Source organism: Silurus aristotelis (assembly GCF_946808225.1).
Source record: "Silurus aristotelis genome assembly, chromosome: 2".
NCBI lineage: Eukaryota > Metazoa > Chordata > Actinopteri > Siluriformes > Siluridae > Silurus > Silurus aristotelis.
In genome coordinates, this window is record NC_139575.1 from 36,170,806 (window position 1) to 36,193,233 (window position 22,428).

The following is a 22,428-nucleotide window of genomic DNA, read 5'->3' on the forward strand; positions in this document are numbered from 1 at the left end:
CATAAATCCAGAATGACCCAGCATTAAAAAAAAAAAAGACCTGAGGCACAGGAAATGTGAAATAAATATCTTTATTATTATTTTCATTATCATTATTAGCAACACTTTACAAAGTGCCAGCCATTTACAGGCAACCTCACGATGTCCAGCAAATTGTCCAATCAGCTCTGCTTATACAGCAGGTCACATTGGGCCATTCGGATGCCTATCATGCATATAATCTTGAGTTAAAAAAAAAACAAACAAACAAAAAAACAAAGAATAAAATAAAATATATTTATATAGATATAAAAAATTATGCGTAGCACTGATATACAGATTTTATATAAACAGGCTTATTGGTCACAAACCAAATTGAATTATAAACATGGCTTCCTTGTACCATAGACAAAGCAGACAAGAGAGTTTCGAGTCAGATAAGTGAACTCTGTCAAAAAGAGAAAATCTTGTTTATTTCTTTGTTGAATTATTTTTTTTTGGTTGTGTTTTTTCCCCCCCTTTGTTTATAGTTTTTTTTTTTCCTTTTTTAGTTGTGTAGTCAAAAGCGCAATGCATTGAACACACTGGCACTGCTCAAATCAGAAAAAGGCCCAACACACACACACACACACACACACAAAAGTGCATTCAGGAGTGGCAGCAGTGGCTCAACAAATGTCATTAGAAAAGCATGTCGTGGTAGTTGAAGCTTACAAGGTGATTAGGAGTAAGTTGTTCGGAACTGTCAAAGGTGGAACAACAACAAACTGCATTTCAAAACGACAAGAATGCAGACAAGCGAACACAAGTCCGGGGTCACCTGGAATTCGAGTACATTCCTGCACGAGTTCAGTTTGTCCTACCACACCGTGAGAATCCTACTGCTCCTCATCTCTACATACAATCAAAAGCATTCACACCCCCTTACACACACACACACACACACACATATACATATATATGTATATGAAGTGCCAAACATTCACTGGCAAAAATATATATAAAAGAAAGAAAAAAAATCAGTGTACAAATTATGGTCTCAAAAATGTGCAAAAAGTTCAACATCAAAAGGACCAGACGATTGTACAATTGTACATACGTTACAAACGCCTGCACACCAAGTACGCTAACAGACAACGGACAATGCCTTCTTTCAATTTCAGGTCGAGTTCATTTAAAACAAAAACATGAAACCAGAAGTACTTTCAAGTTCTGACCTTTTGACTTTGAGATATTATGGCTAAGCAGAACATGGAACGCTGTATGGAAATAATAATAAAAATAAAAAAAAGTGCTCTTGGCTCAGAGAACTGGAACATACCAATAATTACTTACAAAGGGGAGGCTGTGGGTGCGTTTGGATTGTACCTGACCTTATATTAACCTGACTGTAGTTCCGAATGAATTTAAACGACTTAACGGCAGGGTCTCTGAGTCTATGGCGGTAAACAGAAGAATCTGGAGTATAAAAACTGTAAACATCACTTGGAATGAAACGTTTGCATCTGAATTGTTAACCGCCCCCCCCCCAAGCACCAGTGGCCAGGCTTTTCTCCTTTCTTTTCACGGTGGTTCTGGTCAATACTGAGCCATCGACATGACAGCATTCTGATTCACGCTATACAGTGCCGGTGGAGAATCACAACTACGACAAGCAGAGTCTCTACAGCTTCAAAATTCATGAAAAAAAAATTTACGTACGAAAAAGAAAAAAACACAAAAACAGCAGCCTACTGCCAAGCTCATGCCATGTTTCCATCAAGTATAACTGCTCTGAGGTCACCAGTAGTGCATTAAATTCAATCAACCACTACTGAAAGATCAGCAGGCAGGCACGTACCATCAGTTCACTGTGAATGACAAAACAGATCGAGTTCAGTACACGTCTGCCAAATGAGCAGCTCAGATCAATCTGATTCATCTTTCTGATGTTACCAACAGTTAACATTAGAAACATTCACACACAGCTACCTACATGCATTCATATATATTTATATATATATATATATATATATATATATATATATATATATATATATATATATATATATATATATATATGTGTGTGTGTGTGTGTGTGTGTGTGTGTGTGTGTGTGTGTGTGTATGAAGAGTTACTGTTATAACATAACTGTTATAACATCAGAAAGATTGCACCCAACACAGCCATTTATAAGATTAGCCATAATTACATGCAAATATTAACCCAACTCACATCCAAGCCAGAATCATTACCGAAATTTGGTCTCTAAAGGAAATTACATGTGGCATACATGTACAAAGAGACAATTTAAATAAATAATGGGACTGAATTAGTAAAAATGTCTGCATGTAAACAGGGCTAAATAATTTCCTTCCACCGGAAGCTCAGATTAGATCGGTCAGAACACGTTCAAGAAATCACTTCGCTAATCTAACCTCAATCCGATTTCGTAGTTTGTTTAAAGGCTGAGCTCGTTAGGAAAATTCAGGGGTGTTGTAAACGGTTTAAACAAATTTAACACCAAAGAGATTTGCCTAGACACTGAAATAAAATAGTACCACGGAGACGGCTGTGTAAATGGGTGAAAACTAGGCACTGCGTAAAGGAATTTCGACTATGACGTTGATCTACACTCCTGCAGAACAACTGGCAATCTTAGACACCAAGCATGCTGCAGTACTGTCTACAAGTGAGTCATGGATTAATAAAACAAGCCAAAAAAATTACACGTCTCAAGACGTCTGGGATTGTGTAATCAGTTTCAGTTAAAAACAGTTACAAACATGGTCAAGTACTGCTGGGTATTAATGAGAACTGAAGTTTGTGTCAGGCGTTCTGAGGTCAGCCTCTTATAATGGAAAAAACAACAACACTGAAATCAAATCCTGAATAAAATTTCATAACCTTTTTTTCTTCATATCGCGAGGTACTATTTACTAAAAAAAGTAAATAAAAATAATACTACAGAATTCTGCTGGCTTTCAAAATATGGCAAGATGGATAAAAAGTGTTTCTCTTTTTGTCTATTCAGTCAATCATCCATTTAAAAAAAAAAAAAAGATTAAAATTAACATTCATACTGCTGTTAAAGAAAAACTCCACCCTACAACACATTACATGCGTTTATATTCAACCGTTTGTTGCCCGTTTTAAAAGGACCTGATGCTAAAAAGGTTCTGATGTCACAAGGAGATATTGATAGAACAGGTTAATAAGAAAAAAAGAAAAAAAAACCCTCCATGACCTCAAAGCCTGATGATATTATGTTTTGGTTTATAGAACATGGAGCTTCCCCCCCCCCCCACTAACCATTCTTTGATGTCCAGCCAAGAAAAATGGGAGATGTTGCTGCAAAACAGTGGACACGAAGTCTCCTGACTCGGATGCGCAGGGTTACAGTAGGGGCTGGGTAGCGAGATGACGGAGACGACGGCGCTGCGTGAAAGTATGAAAGTTGAGATGTGGACGGAGTAAAGGATTAAATCGCTGCTGTATTTCTGTCTTTAGGTAGAGATTAAGTTGGGGGGGGGGGGGCGCATGGGGGGTGGTTGGGGATCACAGTGGTGCCACCACCAGGAGATATTCAATGGCATTGCGGGAAACATCTAGACAGTTTAGCGAGGGTCAACGTAAAATTAAAAAAAAACAAATGATTTGCATTCAGGGTGGACTCTTCCTTTAAAGACTTTGAATCACTAATCATTAAAAGTGTGTGTTCTGGTGTTTTGGGTTTCATCCATAAACGGCTTATAAAGACGACTCAGATTTACGCTGAAGATTCCGGCACTGTGTAACAAGAAGGCAAAGGAGTGCTTAAAGAACTGAGCTGGAGTCAGTTTGTTATTGAAGCAGAGAGTGAGGAAAAGAGAAGCCCTCCAGAGATTTGTAGCTGAACGACTGCTCGGTGTGGGAGCACAGACTCACAAAACTGTTTCCACAAACCAAAAAGGCACAAAACAAAAGCGAACTTTGTGAGCGAAACTAATAGATCACAATCCTTTTCGACACTACGGCTCAAAAAATAGTGGCACGCTCTGAAAACCGTGAACATGAGAGAGCGAGATAAAAAGAGAGATACAGCAAAAACTAACCTTTGTACAGCATACAAATCTACAGTATAGATGTTCATGAAAGTGTGAGTGTGTGTCTGTGGTTCGTTCTAACTGTGCAAGAGAATGAGAACTTAAAGGAGCAACGCTGGAGTCCCAACACCCTGTGGTCTGTTTTTTTTTTCCTTAGATTTGCCTGTTTTAGCAGCTTGATGGCACACCAGGCCTCTCCTTGGCTTGACAGTACATTCTGGGTCATGTTGGAACGAGATAGCCTCTCAGATTCATCCCATAAGCCTAGAAGCTGATGAGACTCCCTGGAGCTTGGTCTCCTAATCCAATTCCGCATAACTCAAACGAAAAAAATCTACATTAACAAAATTCCTTTAATCCTTAGGGGTACTTACCCCTGAGTGAAATTAAGGTGCAATGTTTTCAACCAGAATCAAGCTGCTTCCAAATGCTATCCTCCACCAACAGAAGTGTAGATCCACTTCCTGCTAAGCCACACCCCTCCCCCAATCTCTCTGGTCCAACAGTAGTGCTCTACAGCAGGCTGGGCGAAGTGTAGATAAGGGCAGACACTTAGGGTTGTCTCTGAAATTGTTCAGTGATCGAGGTCAGGAAGGGGTTAGTGAACAAAAAAATGCCGTAATAAGTCCTCAGCAGCTGGCCGTTGTTTTGTTTCCACAAAAATGCGTTTAAGAAAGTCGCGGCAGTGGTCAGACACGTGAGCTGGGAGTGTAGGGTTGGTCGGCTGAGTCGCGATTTTAAAGATGGCTGCCATCGCCTCGAACTCTGCCCAAGGAGGCCGCTGTGTTAGCATTTCAACCACGGTGCAGCCGACACTCCTGCGGAAATCAGAGACAAACGTTGTTAATCGGTACAACATTTACTTCCTGCATATCTTTAACGTCCAATGAGCGGCGAGTATCCCATTCACAAACTACACTTACTTTTTATAGTTTGTTTGAATTGTTAATTTGTCTTGTGATTTTTTTCATTTGTTTTCTGGTTTGTTCACTTGTTTTGCACTTCTCAGCCATTATACTAAAGCCATGGCTGCTTAAATTAGTGATTCTCAATTCCTACATGACATGAAACCAGAGATTGTCAAGGGATTATTTAGGATGGCTATGAATTGTGACTTTTTACAAACAAACCCTCAATTGACTTCTTTCGGGAGACAACTTTTGGAACTTTACTATCGCTCCTTTACTGCCCCCTGGTGGCAATAACTCCCAGTCAGAAGAATGGTGTAAAAAAGGCAAGTGAGCCAAGGTTTAGGTAGTGCCGTTTTATTATTCTTGTTATTTCAAAAGGCCTAGAATTGGTACACCAAAACAAAATCTATCTGCTTTGACATTAATTTGCATTACACATTGTAGGCATCTTACCATATATCAGCTTTCCTGCCATAGCCCTCTCCACTAATAACCTCTGGGCTCATCCAGTACGGAGTTCCTGTCACCGACTTCATACCCGTTCCTGACAGACAAATAGTCTGCAGCCGACGACTTGCTCCAAAGTCGCCTAGTTTTACATTCCCAGCTGAATCTCTCAGGATGTTTGCACCTGATGGGAATGGAAGCAAAATAATCGAACAACTTAAACAAAAAAATAAATAAATAAATAAAAAAAGCTTCTAATTAGTGTGAAATCGTTGTTTCAGGAATCTCAGGTTCAGCCATCGCCCATTTTGTTAAACTGTAGGGGTGTCTTACGTTCTCACCTTTGATGTCTCTGTGGACAATCATGTTGCTGTGAAGGTAACACACTCCTTCTAAGATCTGCCGTGTGTATTTACGCGTGACATTTTCTGTCAGGGCGCCGTATGACTTGAGTTGGTCTTTAATTGATCCCTGAGAACACGAACATATAATGACTACATCTTAGAGGCTGGTAGTCAACAAGATTAGGCTTAAATGGTGTAGAATTTTGTGTTTTACCCCAGGCATGTATTCCATGAAGATAGACAGAGTTCTTTCATGTGTGTCCCGCAGACAGCCGTAGTACTGGACTATGCGCTCATGAAAAAGATTCTTCAGGAGCTGGATCTCACACTCCAGCGCACTCACCTCCTTAACACGTACAAAGACAAACACATGACCCATATACAAGACATACTATCGTAGGGTTGAGTGTGAGTGTGTGTATGTACATATATCTATATCCCTAAAGGAACACACAGTGGGGCTTGCATACATAGTACCTTTTCCACAAATTTTAATCTTCCAATAAATTATTACTGAATCTTTTTGGACTACATGCAATAAAAATCCCCATAATATTTCAAAGTAATGACTGTGGTTAAGATAAGTATTAGGCAAAGGAGCCACCTAGTAGCCAAGTGTAGTGGCTTTCACCACTATGATTTAATGTGAGGATGGTGATAAGCAGCGAACGCTTATGCACGTTCATTGTGCAAGTTCCTGTCGTTCCTTTAAGTAAACTATAGAGAATAAATCATATTTATGTTGCATAAACATTGTCGTCATTTCTAACCTTGCTGGTCTCTGGGCTGTCTGGATCAAACTGGACCTGTTTGACGGCGAGTTCTCTGCCTGTGTCAGCGTCGTAACAGAGGAAGACCCGACCGAATCCACCCTGACCAAGAAGTTTCCCCAGGCGCCAGTTAGTGGGGGCACGAGGAGCTGCACATACAAACACACACACACTTAATGAAAAGTTCATGTTGCATGTGTCAACATAATACACACACACTAATTTTTTTATTTATCAGACATACAGCGACTGGGCGGGCTGATGTCCATAACAGAGAGTGTTGGGTTGGTGCTGGGGTTGGGCTCGATGTCGCTGCCACGGCGGCGGCGACCTGGCTCTTCCAGTTCAGGAGAGAAGATGCTGCTGCCGCTGCTCGTGCTCGGGCTCTGGTCTGTCGGGCTGAAACTCACGGGTGAGCGGAAGCCGTGGCCCTGCGTTCGCCGTGCCCGCGGAAACGTCTTACGCCCTGCATTGAGGATGAGTAATAGAGCCTTACAAATGGAACAACTGGCAAACATTGTCTAAACTTTATTAGATATCTGTGCACTCCATTAAATGCATTAAAGTAAGTAAAAGGCCCCTCACCATCACTGTAGTCCTGCAGACCAAAAGGGATGGGGTATCTCCGTGGATACGTACCACCTTTCCCTGACTTCTCAAACACTGGTATGTCACACTCTGAAAAAGGAACGATGTTAAAAAAAAGGATCTAACAGGATAATTCTGATGATAAATTGTTGTAATTTTGTTTGTTGAATCTTACCTGGAAAGTCCTGATGGTTGTCTGGGTAACTCTGCGCTCGGGGCATACGAGATTTCGGATAGCTTTCACTATAAAATGGGAACAGTCATTCAGCGGATCTACTATAAAACAACGTGTGAACGCCTTTCAAAAAAAAGAGATGAAAAAATACCTGTCAAGAGGACTATCCAGTGATGGACAACTGCCTGAAGCTGAATTCTCAGGGCTGCTCATGGACAGTGGATCCAGCATCTGTACATGCAAATATACAGTTGACACAGTTACTCCCACCGCCAAACACAACAGGTGCTGAAACTTGTTGCATATTGAAAAAGCCAATATAAGTTTCATCACCTGGTCCATGCTCTCAGGTATGAACTCTCCTTCGCTGTTGATGCTGGTGAACGAGCCGTTTCTGGCCACCTGCTGCAGAGCATCAGGGATGTAGCCCGGAGGAGGAGAGCTGCGGTCTGTTGATTGAGATCCTGCATAGACGGACACAGCAGTTTGTATCCCATAATGCGAAAAATAATTTTATCTTTGAGAGAAATTGATCTTTGTAATATGTTCAGAATTCACCCCGAGTCAGCAATCTCAGCTTTATACTGATATAATAAGTAATGTGTTGATTAATATTTTATGTGGATTCATTTTAATCAGGTTACATAACTGTACATAAAACACAAGATTTAAGACAAAAAAAAAAAGATTGTTACAAAACTCAGCACTGACCCATCAGAGCGAGAATGCTCTTCCTGTCCGTGTTGTCCAGATGCTCGTGAGTCAGCAACATATTCATACCAGAGAGTGAGTTCTGATTAAATGAAGACAAAAATTTGACACAATTACAAGATGTCCATGTACATAACGTGAGCATTAATACCATTAGTGATACAGTCGTCCCCATGTTTATCGTGATAGTTACATGCCAAATCCCACTGCTTTTACTTCATTTTTTAATGAAGAATTATATATTTTTTTTATTTCAACATAAAGCTCAATAAAAACAATTGACTAAGTTTAGTAAAGTGGGACCGCAAGATTCAAGCCGCGAAACTGTAGTGTTACAGTATATGCTCTCTGCAAAAAGTGACACACTACTTTCATTATTAGTACATCAATGGTATATAATGACCAAGCTATGGATACGCTTATACCGCACACAGAAACTCTAATGGACTTATAGTCAATCTATCAAGTACCGTTAGAGCTTCAAAGGTGGATATAATTTTTATAATATATAAATTTAGACTGACCTGAGAAGATGCTGGAAGCACTAGGAGAATCTTGAGACTCTTCATGTGGACGGAACGATCCAGCAGCTCAACGGCTTTATCCAGATCATCTTGGGTACTCAAAGGAATCACCAACTACCAAAAAAGAGAGAGCGAGACAGACAGACAGACAGACAGACAGACAGACAGACGCATGGATAAAGAGGAAGAAAGAAAGTGAAAAGGAGACAGAAAAAAAAGAAAGTGAAAAGAAACAGAGAACAGGAGAGAAACAGAAAAGGGGAAAATTATTTTATCTTTCAGTTTATTTCTGATTAATTTCAGTCACAACTTAATCATTATAATACTGAACATTTTCATGCACTATGTACAATAATCATTATTTTGTACACAGAGCAATTAAGCAATACCTCGTTATTGGTGTAGTGCAGATCCATCGTTTGACCGAACGCCACTTTAGCTTTGGCACTCAGATCGTCCAGCATGAGAGGTCGAGGAAACTGCAGGATCCTAAAACGACACACAGAAACGCAGATTATAACATATTAAAGTATGCGCGCGCACACACACACACACACACTGCACAATGTTTCACAATGTTGGCCGTACACACAATCCTGCACAACTTTATACGCTGTATTTATTCTCCACACCAGCACAGAAAAGCTTTCTAATCTCTAAAAACAAGAAATGTATACACTGAATAATCTGTACAGATGTGTGAACAGCTGGGATGGAGCTGAAAAAATCTCCTAGACCTGCTTTAATATATTATTAGCGAATATATCAATGGGTAAAAGAACAGTGTGAATCAAAATGTCACTTGGTCATAGATGTTGTTTTACCTCTTCAGGAAACTAGAGCTTCATTATTCTACACATGGACTATATTGCCAAAAGTTTGCAGACACCTGGTCATAAGTATTGCATTCCATATTTAGTCTTAATTTGTTCTTATAATCTCCTCCACTTCATTTGTTCATCAGCCACAAGGATGTACTCCAATTCATCCTGAAGGTGTTCAATAAGGTTGAGATCAGAGCTTTATAGAAGCCCACTTAAGATCTTCCTCTCCAAAGCATGTAAACCATATCTTCATGGAGCTCACTTTGTGCACAGAGGCATTGCCATGCTGGGATAGGTTTTGGGTTTCCAAGTTCAACTAACCACAACTGTGTGTCTCCAGCTTTGTGGTAACAGTTTGGAGAAGAAACAAATATTGCAGGAGAAATCAGGTGTCTCAATACTTTTGGCAATATAGTGTAACTAGCAAAGATGGCAGGCAAAAAAACTCTGTGTACATTTGCAGTGTTGACAAAAATAAATGTTCTTTAGCAGGAAAAGACCAGCTGGTTCAAAAATGAATGAATGAATGAATGAATGAATGAATGAATGAATGAATAAATAAATATCTGTCTGGATAACGATAAACACCGAGGATAAATCAGCGGAATATTATTCTTCATCCATGAATAAATACATGTTAATATTTTCTCGTGATATTTGATGTAAGTGCACATATTGATTAACCCTTTCTCTTTCGTTTTGAATAGAGCTAAAAAAAAAAAAAAGGTGAATACCTCTTCTCTCCTCGGTACTCAAACTTCACCCGAACATCATTCTGTAAAACAGAGAGCATGATAAAAGAATCAAACTGATGAACAATACTTTTCAGTCCATCACTTCCTTCATTCCACTCTTAACTACGACCAGATTATGTTAACACTTCCCTTATATTCGTCTCTGCATTGATGCTGAATAGACACAAATGTTTGCATGATCATCCAGAACTTCCCGAAAAAAAAAAACTGTCACGTTTCGTACTGCGACACGAACGCACTAATTTGCACTTGTGATTATTTTTGTTCAGCATGGCAAAAACAACAGACCTGGTTCTTAGGAGACGAGGCTTTGGGTTTTCCCAGATCAGGCATTGCTGACCTGTTGGAGCGTTGCAGTTCGGCCAGGTCCTGCATGATGGAGTTCAAAACCTCCTGTTCGTCTGTTGGAACAAAATACTACAAATTTTACAAAGTGAATGGCAATAATTTTTAAAAAATGGAGGAGGTATTAGAAAATTAGTACATACCCATGATCAATGCTTAAATTCTGCCCCAGGAGGTCAGGAAGGAGGATCTGCCCATTAAATGGGTTCCTTTCTCCTATAAATAGAGAGCACGTTTTGAAAACTTTGCACTAATGTATAAGATACATGTGTAAAAACACATATGCTTGATATGCTTCAACATAAAACTGAATTCAAACAATATTTTCTTGTTTGAATACATGCAGGTTCCTTTTGTTTCTGTGGAACAAACTGTTAAAAACAAACAAGAACTGGACAGTGAATGACTGAAATTTCTGGCTCCAGTAAAAGAACTTGTATTAGACAGAGAACAGAAGAAAGTGATCATCCCCACAGTCAAACATGGAGGTGGAAGCTTAATAGTGTGGGGTTGTTTTGGAGCAGGGAAGATTAGAGACTTATTCCAGAAAGTGAGAGGAATCCTGAACCAACATGGCAACCATTCCATACTTCAAAACATGCAAATCCATCTGGACCGCAGCTCATTGGAACCGACTTCAACATACAACAAGACAATGACGAGTGCCATAAGCGATATTTAGAGATGAACAGTCGGCTGGAGTGTTCTCCATCATGGAAGGACCTGCCCAGTCACCCAAATCCTACTGAACTGCTCTAGGATGAACTGGATTACAAGGTCAGAAAGAAAGATTTACAAGAGGCATGGCAAAGTATATCAGCTGAATGTTTGGGGGGAACTAACTGTCTGAATGCCAAAAGTGTGTAAAGTTCAATGGAATTGTTTGGTCAAAGCAACTCTTCATACCATTAAAGTGATGTGGTTTGTTGAATATAAACATGCATGTGTCCAACAAAAAAAAAAAGACTGTATATCTATTCTCTCTCTCATTTGCCAGATGCCACCTTTCTATCTTAATTGATAGATAAGATGAACTGAACAGCTTAAAGTTAAAGGGCCTTGCTTAAGGGCCCAACAGTGGCAGCTTGGTAGTGCTGAGAAATACACCCATAAACTTCTAAAATCAAAAGACCAAGATCTTAAACACTGCCCAGTTTCCTTTGTTCTGAGTTTTTATGTATAAGACGTTCTGTCATATATAAAGGACTTGACCGAGTCGGCGTACATACAGCAGTGTTACCAAATGTGGTCAAGTACAAGGAAGTACAGATTGTCCTGCTGGTTTGTGCATATCTCAGTGCTCGCAGAAATGAAGTGCTTAGAAACTTTTCCTCAGGCTACTAGTATTGCACGATGCTTTTATTACATTGCCTTGAAGACCATTGTTAACTGCAGTTATCGGATTTTGCTATCGGAACGCTTTGTTCGTAAATAAATGAGCACGATATCAGACTAAGACCAGAATGTTTCGATACATCCATAAATTTTTTTCTTTCTGGAACATTCTCCCTTATGAGAACGCAAATCCAGTCTGTAACCTTCGATTGGACCTGCCATGCCATATTAATGAGAAGAGGACAAAAAGAGAGGAAAATGGCATTGCTTTACGTAGTTAAGTTTCACTTAACTACAACACTGACAATAAAACTGCATTCGTTAAGTCGATAACAGAATCATGTTTTCTGTTTATTTACTTAATTTTAATATGATGAAACCAATAAAACCATCAAATTCCATTCTAATATAATAGTTGGTATAATCTGACATCTATTATTGGCTGTCAATCAAGTTTGTTTATTGTCCCCTTTCTTTATAAAAAGTTTCAGAGCACCTCTAAAAATAGGTATTAATTCTAACCACATAAAAAGAGATTTTTTTCCCCCATTTAATTAAGCATGCAAATGTATGCATACCTGCATATTTAATTAGAAATCGTCTCATTTGCATCAACACAGGTACACGTACAGATACAGGTGCAGGCACAGACATGCCTTTCATTAAAGACACCTTAATCACCTGTAGACTTCTTTTCTTTAATGCAAAGTTGTGACAAGTTGAAGTGAAGGAATAAAAATCCGATGGCTAAACACCCGAGTGATAAAAACCGAGGATTTACAACACGGACATACAAATAAAAAAGCAACAAATCATTGACAACTCAAAAACACGAGTTAAACACAAACTAGCAGCTTGGGGAATGAAATATATGATAAAGACTACACTGGGAAATATTGTTTACAATATAACCGAAATATAAAGAGTTTCTGTGTACCGATATTCCCGTCGTTAGCTCGCTAAACCGCTAGCATACTCCTAATAACACGCTAGCTGACTGTTTGGTTTATAAAAGATATCATTAACATTTTTCGTTGTACATAAAAGAAATATTGAGACGTTATTGTTTTAAACGTATTGTCTGAAAGTCGAAACCCCAGACGGTCAGGGTTTAGCAAGCTAGCCGCTACATCCATGCTAGTTCTCCACGAAGCTAGCTACAGTGTCGCGCGAGACTACACACATAACTAGCAAAGCTGACTAGCCGATATACAACACACCACATGTATTTAGTGTTATTTATCCATTTAAATGCATAAAAGGAAATAATTAAAGCGTTGTTGTCCTCTTGTTTTTTTTTTTTTACCTGGGTTGTCTGGGTTGAGTTCACTTCCTCATCCACAACGGCCCTGAAAGTACGGGCCTGGCGCAAACAGGACAAGTTATAAAGTCCAGTTAGAAGTCCAAACTCAGTGCCAGGCCTGTGTGCACGCCATATTTCCGGTTAAATGTATCCTCAAAATGCTGTTCGTCTGCATATTTCCACCAGGCAATTAATTACTGATCACTTTACTAACTTGTGCCATTTGATGGACTGGATGTGTGATGTGTGGTGGCGCCGATGTCGGCGCATTTACATGCTTTGGGAAGAAATAAAACGGTGGAAAAAACCGACTCTGAGACAGTTAACATCCAGCTATCGAGCGGCTCGGTTTTTGTTTACATGCAAAAATTCTCCAACACGACACGATCCAGGGAAACAAGCTGCTGCGGCTTCCTCCTCCTCCGTGAAACAGGCCGAGCGCGACGCAAAACAGGGCCGGGTCCCAAATCTCTCAGCAAACACTATCAAAGTGCCCTACCTAGGGCTTAAACAGTCCACTCTGAGCACGCTACGTATAAAATCTGGAGCCGTTTGAAACACGAGCCGTCGGCGGCGCGCACGCGCAAGCGCTCCTCGGTGCCTTTGGTCTAGCTTCACGGCAGCGGATTATGATCGCGTCTCCCCGTCACACCGCCGTCTTGTGGCCACTGAGGGTACACACAGAGAGGGTGCAGATAAAGACTGAATCGTATTCTACCACTTTTATGGTTAGTAACAAAGTGGGAGATATCAATCAATCAATCAATCAATCAATCAATCAATCAATTAATCAACCTGGTCAGGAGTCTATTTTCAAGAGCACTGATGGCGATACATCCCCAATGATACACGGTTTAGAGTTGATGTCTCTACTAGGCTGAAGAAACTCGGTAGACATGAGGGTATAAGTAAAATACTGAACAGACAAATACCCCAATCTCTGCACAAGTTTTTATCCCGGTTCATCTGTTCCGGACAAGTTTTTTTATTAAAAAAAACCTTGAGAGGAACCAGACTCAAAAGGGGAACCCATCCTCATTTGGGTGACAGAAGAAACTTTCATACACAACTATGAATATAAAAATTTTTTTACAAGGAGAATTTCTGTAACAAAACGTGGTTCACAAATTTGAGGTTTATTAAGAAGTTGTTAAACAGTTATTGAAAATAGTCGGTTTGCTGTATTAACAATGTTGCGACACTGTTATGACACCACTTATTTCTTCCGGCCTTATGGTCCCAAAGACCTTGTCCTCTATGAGGACAAGAATTGCATTATGTAATCATTTCAGTCACATAATAAATTCCTGCAATTACTGCATTCGTAATCGAATTTTTAAGAAAAACGATCATAAATTGGAAGCTTCCGTGTGCACCCAGTTTGAAGCCCCTGCAACACAATTTAAAAGAAATTTTTTTAGTGCAATCGAATTACATCTTGAAGCTATTAAACGCCTTATTTTTCAGTTTATGAGCATAATTATATTTAATGGGCATAATTATAGTTAATGGGCATCGGGTCAAACACTGATCAACACACTCACCCCTCGTAAACAGACCTGGTGTTAGAAGAGCATGTAGGAATGACAGGACAGAGGTTCCATATCTCTTTGCTAGATCCTGTTCAGGTAGTTACATTATAGCTGACACAGCAATTTCAATCTGCAGATTTGATCATTTCTTCACATAAAACGGCCATCAAGTGTAAACAAACTAATAAAGATTATTTATTCGACTGTTTGGTCAAGTGGAGATAAGAAAATCAGATTAAGTTTCAGGTGGTGGGTGAATCGTACCTCTTTCGAGGTCACCAACAAAGTAGGAGAAATCAATCACTCAACCATCTATTCATTCATTCAACCACTTTATCCTGATCAGGGTTGCCAGATCCGTGGATCAGTAGTCTATCCCAGTTACCTGGCATGGTTTTACAAGGTCGAACAAAACCAAAGGATATTTACATTTTTGGCAGACGCCCTTATCCAGAGTGACTTACAACTAAGTAGTTGAGGGTTAAGAGCCTTGCTCAAGGGCTCACCAGTGGCAGCGTGGCGGAGGTGGGATTTGAACTTCTGACCTTCCAATCCAAAGTCCAATGTTTTAACCACTGAGCTACCACCTCCCAGGAACCCGGGAGAAACTCACAGAGATAACGCAATCTCTGCATACGTTTTATTGCTAGTGTTAATTCAAAGATTATATAAGTATTCAGAATGCTTAAGTATATTAGAATTTGCACAAAAAAAGACTAATGTAAAATAATATATAACCAGGTGTATTAACTGTCAATTAACTGTCTATTATCACATGCGGAGTTGTGAGTACTGCAGGTGCAGCTTGGTATTATCAGATTGTTTTTTTTTTATTCATATTTTATGCAAATCAAGATTTTCCTATACAACTTAAAAAAAAAACATAGGATAATTTGAACAATGATGCAGATTGCCAGTGTTTTTATAGCACTAGATCAAAGGTACATTTAAATGGGAAAAAAGTGCAACAAAACAAATCAAAACTAATGTAACACATATTCCAGTTTTCGGAGACATATGTACATTGAGGGGGAGATGTTTGTTTATACACGGTCGATAAAGCAGACATTGATGGGAGCTGCAGGACACAACAAGCCGTGCGTTTTGGCTTGGACGTCTCCTGTGAGAGGAGTCATTTCGATGCGGAACTTCTGAAGGAGCTGGAAGAGATCACACGAGTGTTAGAGATCATAAACGGCTAGACGAAAAACAGTACAGAGAAGTTACATCTAATTTGTGTATTAATCCTGGAGGATTGTCTGTGAATTTTTATTCAGCTTGTCAGCATGCCATTATAGTCAATCTGGTGAACTTCGCTGAACTCAGTGTGTCACAACGGGTGTTAAAGGTCATGTTTGATACAGATAAGATTTAATCTAAATGAGGTACACAGCTATCCAATTAAAACACTTTCACTGTATACACACACACACACACACACACAAACACACACACCTGAATGAGACTCAAATACATCTCAAGTTCTGCTATCCTCTTGCCGATGCAGCTCCTGATGCCGTAGCCAAAGGGAATGGAGCCAAAGTTCTCCACTCGATCCGAAGTGTCTTTACGGAGCCAGCGCTCGGGATGGAACTCTTCCGCGTTGGGAAACGTCTCCTCGTCCATGGAGGTGGAGTAATGACAAAGCGCCAACTGAGTCTGAAATGGGTGGAAATAAATGGCTGATGAATATCAGATTAATGTCTGTAATCCATACTCACCTCTATAAATATTGACACTCTACAAAGAATGCTAGAATGAATAAATTTTATAAATATACACATTAATAAAATAAATAACATCAACTCAAATCTCAGTACAAACTTATTTCATCAATAGAGTGCTCTTATTTAAAATCCAAACTTAAAAAAAAACAATTCAAAAAGTCCATATCTAGAAAAACTGCATTTGATTGATCAGTAATTTCCACTAATAAAGCCCTAGCAGAAACGTTGACACGCAGACCCCAGACATACCCCTTTGGAAATGAAATAACCTCCCACAATGAGGTCATCCTGAGTGATTCGACCATTTCCAGGAAGAACAGGATAAAGCCTGCAGTCAACACAGAGAAGCAATTTATTGTGATATTTGCAGGTAAGAGGGAAAAAAAGACATATTTAAATTTAGAAAAGTATAAGATGTTTTAACCTGAGAGTCTCCTTGACGAGTCCCTTAATGAGCGGCAGCTGAGGTACGTCATCTGCAGTCGGGACTCGTCCACCCAGTACACGTGCCAGTTCCTCTGAGATCCGCTGTTGCACATTGGGATGCTTAGCCAGGAGGTATGTACTCCATGATAATGTGAAAGATGTCTGGAGGGGGGAAGAGGTTTTTTTTTTTTTATAAAGATAAAAATTCATAATAGTATTTCTTCTGCCTTTTCCATATATGACTTCCCATTGTTCTCCAAAAGAACCTATCCGAAAAGTGGCGTTAAACAATTTCTTTCTCGCCATGAAGTCTGAAACTTCTGAGGAGGAATTGAAGTTCAGGAAAGAAAAACACAGAGATCAGCTGGTCAAACTTAAGCATTAAATCTCTGAATATGGAATATAAACAGATTGACATTGTGTTGAATTGAAACGATCTCATCGCTAATGTTACAGAATTCTGTGGTATTTGCAGGTAATAGGTACGGTATTTTCTGGAACGCTATCTGATGACCCGCTTTAACTCTGGCACAATTGTTTTATTTTCTGCCGCTAAAGCTGTAGCAAAGGGCAAACGACCTCCTGTTCACCAGAGCAAGCTTGGTTACAGTTAACAGACACTGGATCTGTTACAGAGTTTTCATTACTACAGTGTACATGCTACGCAAGCCTCTTTTTCCTATCAAGACAAAAAGTAAAAAATATTTACTTTTCCAGTTGCTAGGATGCAATAATACTCTCTTTTTTCTCTCTGTGTGTTTCTCTCTCTCTCTGTCTCTCTCTTTCTCTCACACACACACACACACACACACACACACACACACACACACACACACACACACACACACACACACACACACAAAGGTTTGAGTTCTCCCCAAAGGCATCTGGGTACAACACGTACATTTATTGCAACATGACAAGCACTTTAGCCTTTGGCACAGATCTTTCATCTGCAGCAAATATGTTTATACTTCAAACTCTGTAGTATAATGAACTCCAAAACAGCAATTTTTAAATGATTAACTCCTCTTGTATTGGTTTCTTCCTGTTAAATCAATGATATAAATGTTCGTGTCCAACTTGTTTAAAGTAAATTCACGTTTGGTTTTCTAACCCCAATTTATTTATATTCATATTCTGTTAACTTTATTCATTTTCAACCCAATTTTCTTTATCCAGAGCTTTTTTTTTTTTTACTTGTTTCATCAATGTGCTAAACATGCAGGCTAGCTAGTTTAGCTAGGTAATGGTGATTTAGCTAGTGAATAAAAAAAACAAAAAAAAAAACAAAGTTGGATGTTAATGACAGGTTTTGCAACTTTTCTGGAAATAGATTGTAAAGAATATTTAAATGCAAATTGAGATTCAGATTTTCAACTAGCTAGTAATGTAGCTGAGTCTCTGATGGAACATAATCTTGGTTGTTGTTGTGTATATTGTGTGTATTGTGACAGGGTTGAATAGTCTGATTACTCAAAACATGATAATGGAGATCAAAACTTTGACACTAAAGCCATTGCATCCTCCTTGAAAAATGCAAGCTAGTATACAGCATTGAATTTCCATTCAATTATATTAAAACAGTTTATAATGACGTCTTGAATTAATAGGAAACAAAAAAGAGCTGGTGAGAGAACTGTTTATAGATCTTATAACATAAGTAATAAATGGAAAATAACTATAATATAAAGTATAAAGTATTTTTATATAACAAAATATAAAGTAACTATATTTAAAAAAATGCTATGCACGAATGAATAAAAATCTTCATGCCAGTGGCAAGTCATTATGGTACAACGAGAAGAACCGCTTCAGGCTATACACACGCTGCAGTCAGAAAAATATAATCAACTCTTTTAATCTTCTTACCGTGTCCACACCAGCCAAGAGCATTTCAGTCATGTTGGCATAGATCTCCTCCAGATTCATTTCCTTGGTGACCAGCATGTGAGTCAGCAGACCTCCTTTCACCTCCTCTCCCCTCTCTAACTTCTGCTTGATCTCAGCCAACTTCCTGTCAACATGGATCTGGCCTGAAACAAGCATACACACACACACACACACACACACACACACACACACACACACACACACACACACACACACACACACACACACACACACACACACACACACACACTTATGCCAAATCCATTTGGTACACAGTTGCCAAGCAAATCCTTCTTCACAAACACTGGATGCTTACTGAATTTGAAGAGGCCATCCCAGGATAGGCAGAACTCCTCCCACGGTTTGGGAATGATGGGTCGCAGCCATTTGGGGATGGCGCCAGCATACATGGTGGTTTTAAAGGAGCTAAACATGAGATGGAGGGCCTCGATGTATTCCTGGCTCATCTTGGGAATCTCATCTTGCAGGCAGCCCAGACGGGCCTCATATAAGATGGACGCCACACCTACCATTATAGTTTTAGCACAGAATAAACTTAAAAAAAAAACAACGTAGAAAGCCACAAATATGTAATACGGGTGTAAATATTACAAAGCCAGAGAGAGCGTGTAAAAGTTACTGGGGTTTTTTTTTAATCCGCAGCAATTTTTATGACACATTCAGACTCTCACCTTCCATGGCGAATTTGAAGAACAGGTCGTTGACGTTGAGGACTGTAAGTCCGTCAGGTTGCTGGCTGCGCAGTTTGCACACTTTTACTACCAGGTCTGAAACCACTTCGTTAACGTCGTCTGAGAATACGGCCACGTCACGTGGACGCAGGATGAGCTGCCGCAGCACACTGCGCATCTTCAGCCACTCATCGGCCTCACTAAAGGGAAGAAGTGGCACGTTTTGACTGGTAATTGACTGGTAAACTGAAATTTGCACTACTACCATTTATTCAAACGTCTCGACAGATTGCTCAAACTGATTCATGTGGATGCGTACTAGTTGTGCTCGGCCACCCTTTAAAAAAAAATGTAAGAGATTATTGTCATATGTACAGGAAACAATCTGTTACAACATACAATGAATTTCTTACTCTGTGAATCCTCCAAGCAGCCTGTGACATAAATTAAGGACATAAGGAAAACATACAGTATAATATATAAGGTAAAATAGTACAAATGCAAGTAACAGAGGAGTGTGTGCCATGTAATATCATAGAAAGGCACATGGAAAGTTCTGCACAAGTAGATTGGGTCAATGTTTGTAATCCTATTGTAAAAACTGTCTGTGCATGTGTGCAATATATAGAGAGGTTTTCTGAAATAGATTGGGTCGTTGTTGGTATTCCTATAGCATAGGGCTTATGCAGAGGAGTGTGTGTTTCTGTAGGAGGGAAGTGGGTTGAAAGGCGTTGGATTAGTGTCGTTCACAAGCCTAATGGCCTGTAGGGTAAAAAGGATTCTGACTTTAACACCGTTGTATCGTCTGCCTGATAGTAAAAGTGGGGACTATTGACCTGGATTGTTTTGATTGTTCTCCTAATGATTTTGGCTTGGCAGAAGCTCTGCAGTGTTGGCAAGTATTTGTTATTTTTGATCCCTTTTAATGAAAACGTGGTGAGAACGTAAATAGAGATCACTGGACAGAAAGTCGCAAACGGGGAATAGACACAATAAACAATGCTAATTGTCACAAATACACAACCGTAAATTAGCCTTACGCCGAGATGAGGCCAGTGGCGCGTCTTCTCATGTCTCTGTACTCTTTCCATGACTCCATGTTGGCTCTCTGAGGTGCTACACCTTCAGCCCTGAGCACTTGCGCCACCAAGTCTCGATCTGCTATGGACACGACCAGCTGCGGACCAAACCTTGATTTAAAGATCTTTCCATACTTCTGACTGTGCTCCAGCTGAGAGAACAGGGAAAAAACAAGAGATACATGAGACACAGTATCTACATAAACAATGGAATATTATATATAATACTACAATATTTATATACTACATGAAATGCATTCACCCCAGCTCACCCCAGGCTTGCTCATTGGGGATAAATACACATTTTTCAATTGTGAAAATTTTAGTTCTATAATTCTTACATTCTGTGAAGCTTTGTTATAAATCATTATATTTGTGCAAATCTTGAAATAGAAGCAGAAGGTATTCGACTGGGAGATGCAACGTTTTGCATCTATGGCCTGCATTTACAATGCAATAGAATAAAAGGGTACAGCTTGGTGCAAAGCCAAAAAAAAAAAAAAAAAAAAAAGAGGAGAAAAAAAGAAACATCTGCAGATAAGTTTGATAATGATAAACCTGGATCTCGTGGATGCGGCTGAAGCCATCTCTGTAGAAGAACTCGATGAGGTTCCCGATGGCGCTGGGACCAGGCATTTCGCTCAGGCTCTTCACACGACCCGCGTGCTTCAGCTCGCCCTCGGCGTTTACGGCGGCGGCTCGCGCGGTTTCCTCGGGCACCGTGGAAGTGTGCAGCGCGCGAGGCTGCAGCAAACCCCGCGCGCTCGTGTCGTGCTGCGCGGAGTGACGGCTGACATGAAGAAGAGCTTTCCGGAGAGCCATTAGAAGTTGGAAGAGAAGAGAAGAAGGAGTACAGAGTGCAGTTGAAGGGAGGGAGGGAGGGAGAGAGAGAGAGAGAGAGAGAGAGAGAGAGAGAGAGAGAGAGAGAGAGAGAGAGAGAGGTCTCAGAGCTGCAGAAGAAAAAGAACTAAAGAACCTGAAACAGGATCACTAACACACGAGGGGAAGTTCTCCAGTGTGGGCGGAGAGGCAATGCCAAAGATCTCTAAAGTCTATATACTAATGTTGTGTTGATCCACCTCGTGCCAACAGCCCTGACTCCACCTGTGACATCCAGAGCAGCAGATCCTTTAAGCCTTACAAGTTGTGCAGTGGGGCCCTTCCTGAATCAGACATGTTTTCCAGCACCCCATGTAGATACTTGATCAGATTGAGATGTGGGAGCATTTGGAAGCCAAGATAAGATCTGGAACTCTTTGTTATGTTCCTCAAACCATTCCTGAACACTGTGTTCCAGCATGGCAAGGTGCCTTATCCTGCTTTAAGAGATCACTGCCATTAGGCCAAGTCCTACCATTAGGAAGGTTCTTGGAACCAGCCACCAGAACGTGTACATCCAAGTGGTAAGTGGTAGCTCGGTGGTTAAAGTGTTGAACTTTGGAACAGAATTTTGTGATTTTAATTCCCAACATCAGCAAGGTCCTGGAGCAAGTTTCTTATCCCTGAACTGCTCAGTTGTATGAGATCATTCAAAATGGCGCTGAATAAGGGCGTCTGCCAAATGCCATAAATGTACACTTTCAGACTGCTTCTCTGCCTGTAAACTGAGCTCTATGTGATAAACAAACCTGCAAGATTTCAAAGTTCTTCAAAGATCAGTGCCAAACATTTATGCATAACCTATTATGCCAAAAATCCATTTTAATGACCTACTCTGATAATATTCTGGAACATTACCATCTTTATCTCAGCACAGTTGATTTATTGAGTCTGATTGGTGTTGAGCTTTTATTTCTATCTTAAAGCACTCCTTCTAGCCACAATCACTATCGCTACAGAGGGTCTCTGTAGTCTTTAGAATCATTAAAGGATCTAATATATTAGTGTTGTTATGAAAAAACATGATTAATTACATTTACAGCGTTTGGCAGATGCCCTCATTCAGATCCTTAATGGAGAAGTTGAAGGTTGCTCCAGGACCCAGCAGTGCTAGCTTGGTGGTGT

At 39.9% G+C, this 22,428-nt stretch overlaps 2 protein-coding genes across 3 annotated transcripts; both read right to left on the reverse strand.

Annotated features, from left to right (window-relative positions):
- Positions 1 to 509: 509 nt before the first annotated feature.
- On the reverse strand, positions 510 to 13,540 carry map3k2 (mitogen-activated protein kinase kinase kinase 2). 2 transcript variants are annotated; one of them, XR_014530644.1, is made up of 18 exons: positions 13,079 to 13,527; positions 10,581 to 10,653; positions 10,381 to 10,493; positions 10,072 to 10,112; positions 8,903 to 9,002; positions 8,514 to 8,627; positions 7,990 to 8,071; positions 7,612 to 7,742; positions 7,430 to 7,509; positions 7,279 to 7,346; positions 7,101 to 7,193; positions 6,760 to 6,981; positions 6,516 to 6,664; positions 5,960 to 6,091; positions 5,743 to 5,872; positions 5,408 to 5,585; positions 4,418 to 4,861; positions 510 to 902 (listed from the first exon to the last, which is right to left on the reverse strand). XR_014530644.1 is itself a non-coding variant. In XM_083523903.1 (17 exons), the coding sequence occupies exons 2-17, from the start codon at positions 10,582 to 10,584 to the stop codon at positions 4,642 to 4,644; spliced, it is 1,857 nt and encodes a 618-aa protein (XP_083380029.1). In that variant the 5' UTR covers positions 10,585 to 10,653; positions 13,079 to 13,540; the 3' UTR covers positions 3,262 to 4,641. The 2 variants fall into 2 exon arrangements, 1 of the variants encoding a protein (XP_083380029.1); XM_083523903.1 differs by lacking the exon at positions 510 to 902 and having other exon boundaries at positions 3,262 to 4,861; positions 13,079 to 13,540.
- A 484-nt stretch (positions 13,541 to 14,024) lies between these two features.
- On the reverse strand, positions 14,025 to 21,315 carry cyp27c1 (cytochrome P450, family 27, subfamily C, polypeptide 1). Its single transcript, XM_083521808.1, has 9 exons — positions 20,983 to 21,315; positions 20,386 to 20,576; positions 19,346 to 19,545; positions 18,970 to 19,179; positions 18,633 to 18,796; positions 16,759 to 16,922; positions 16,584 to 16,662; positions 16,063 to 16,266; positions 14,025 to 15,767 (listed from the first exon to the last, which is right to left on the reverse strand). Exons 1-9 carry the CDS (start codon positions 21,244 to 21,246, stop codon positions 15,651 to 15,653), a joined length of 1,593 nt encoding a protein of 530 aa, XP_083377934.1. The 5' UTR covers positions 21,247 to 21,315; the 3' UTR covers positions 14,025 to 15,650.
- Between the last annotated feature and the right edge of the window lie 1,113 nt (positions 21,316 to 22,428).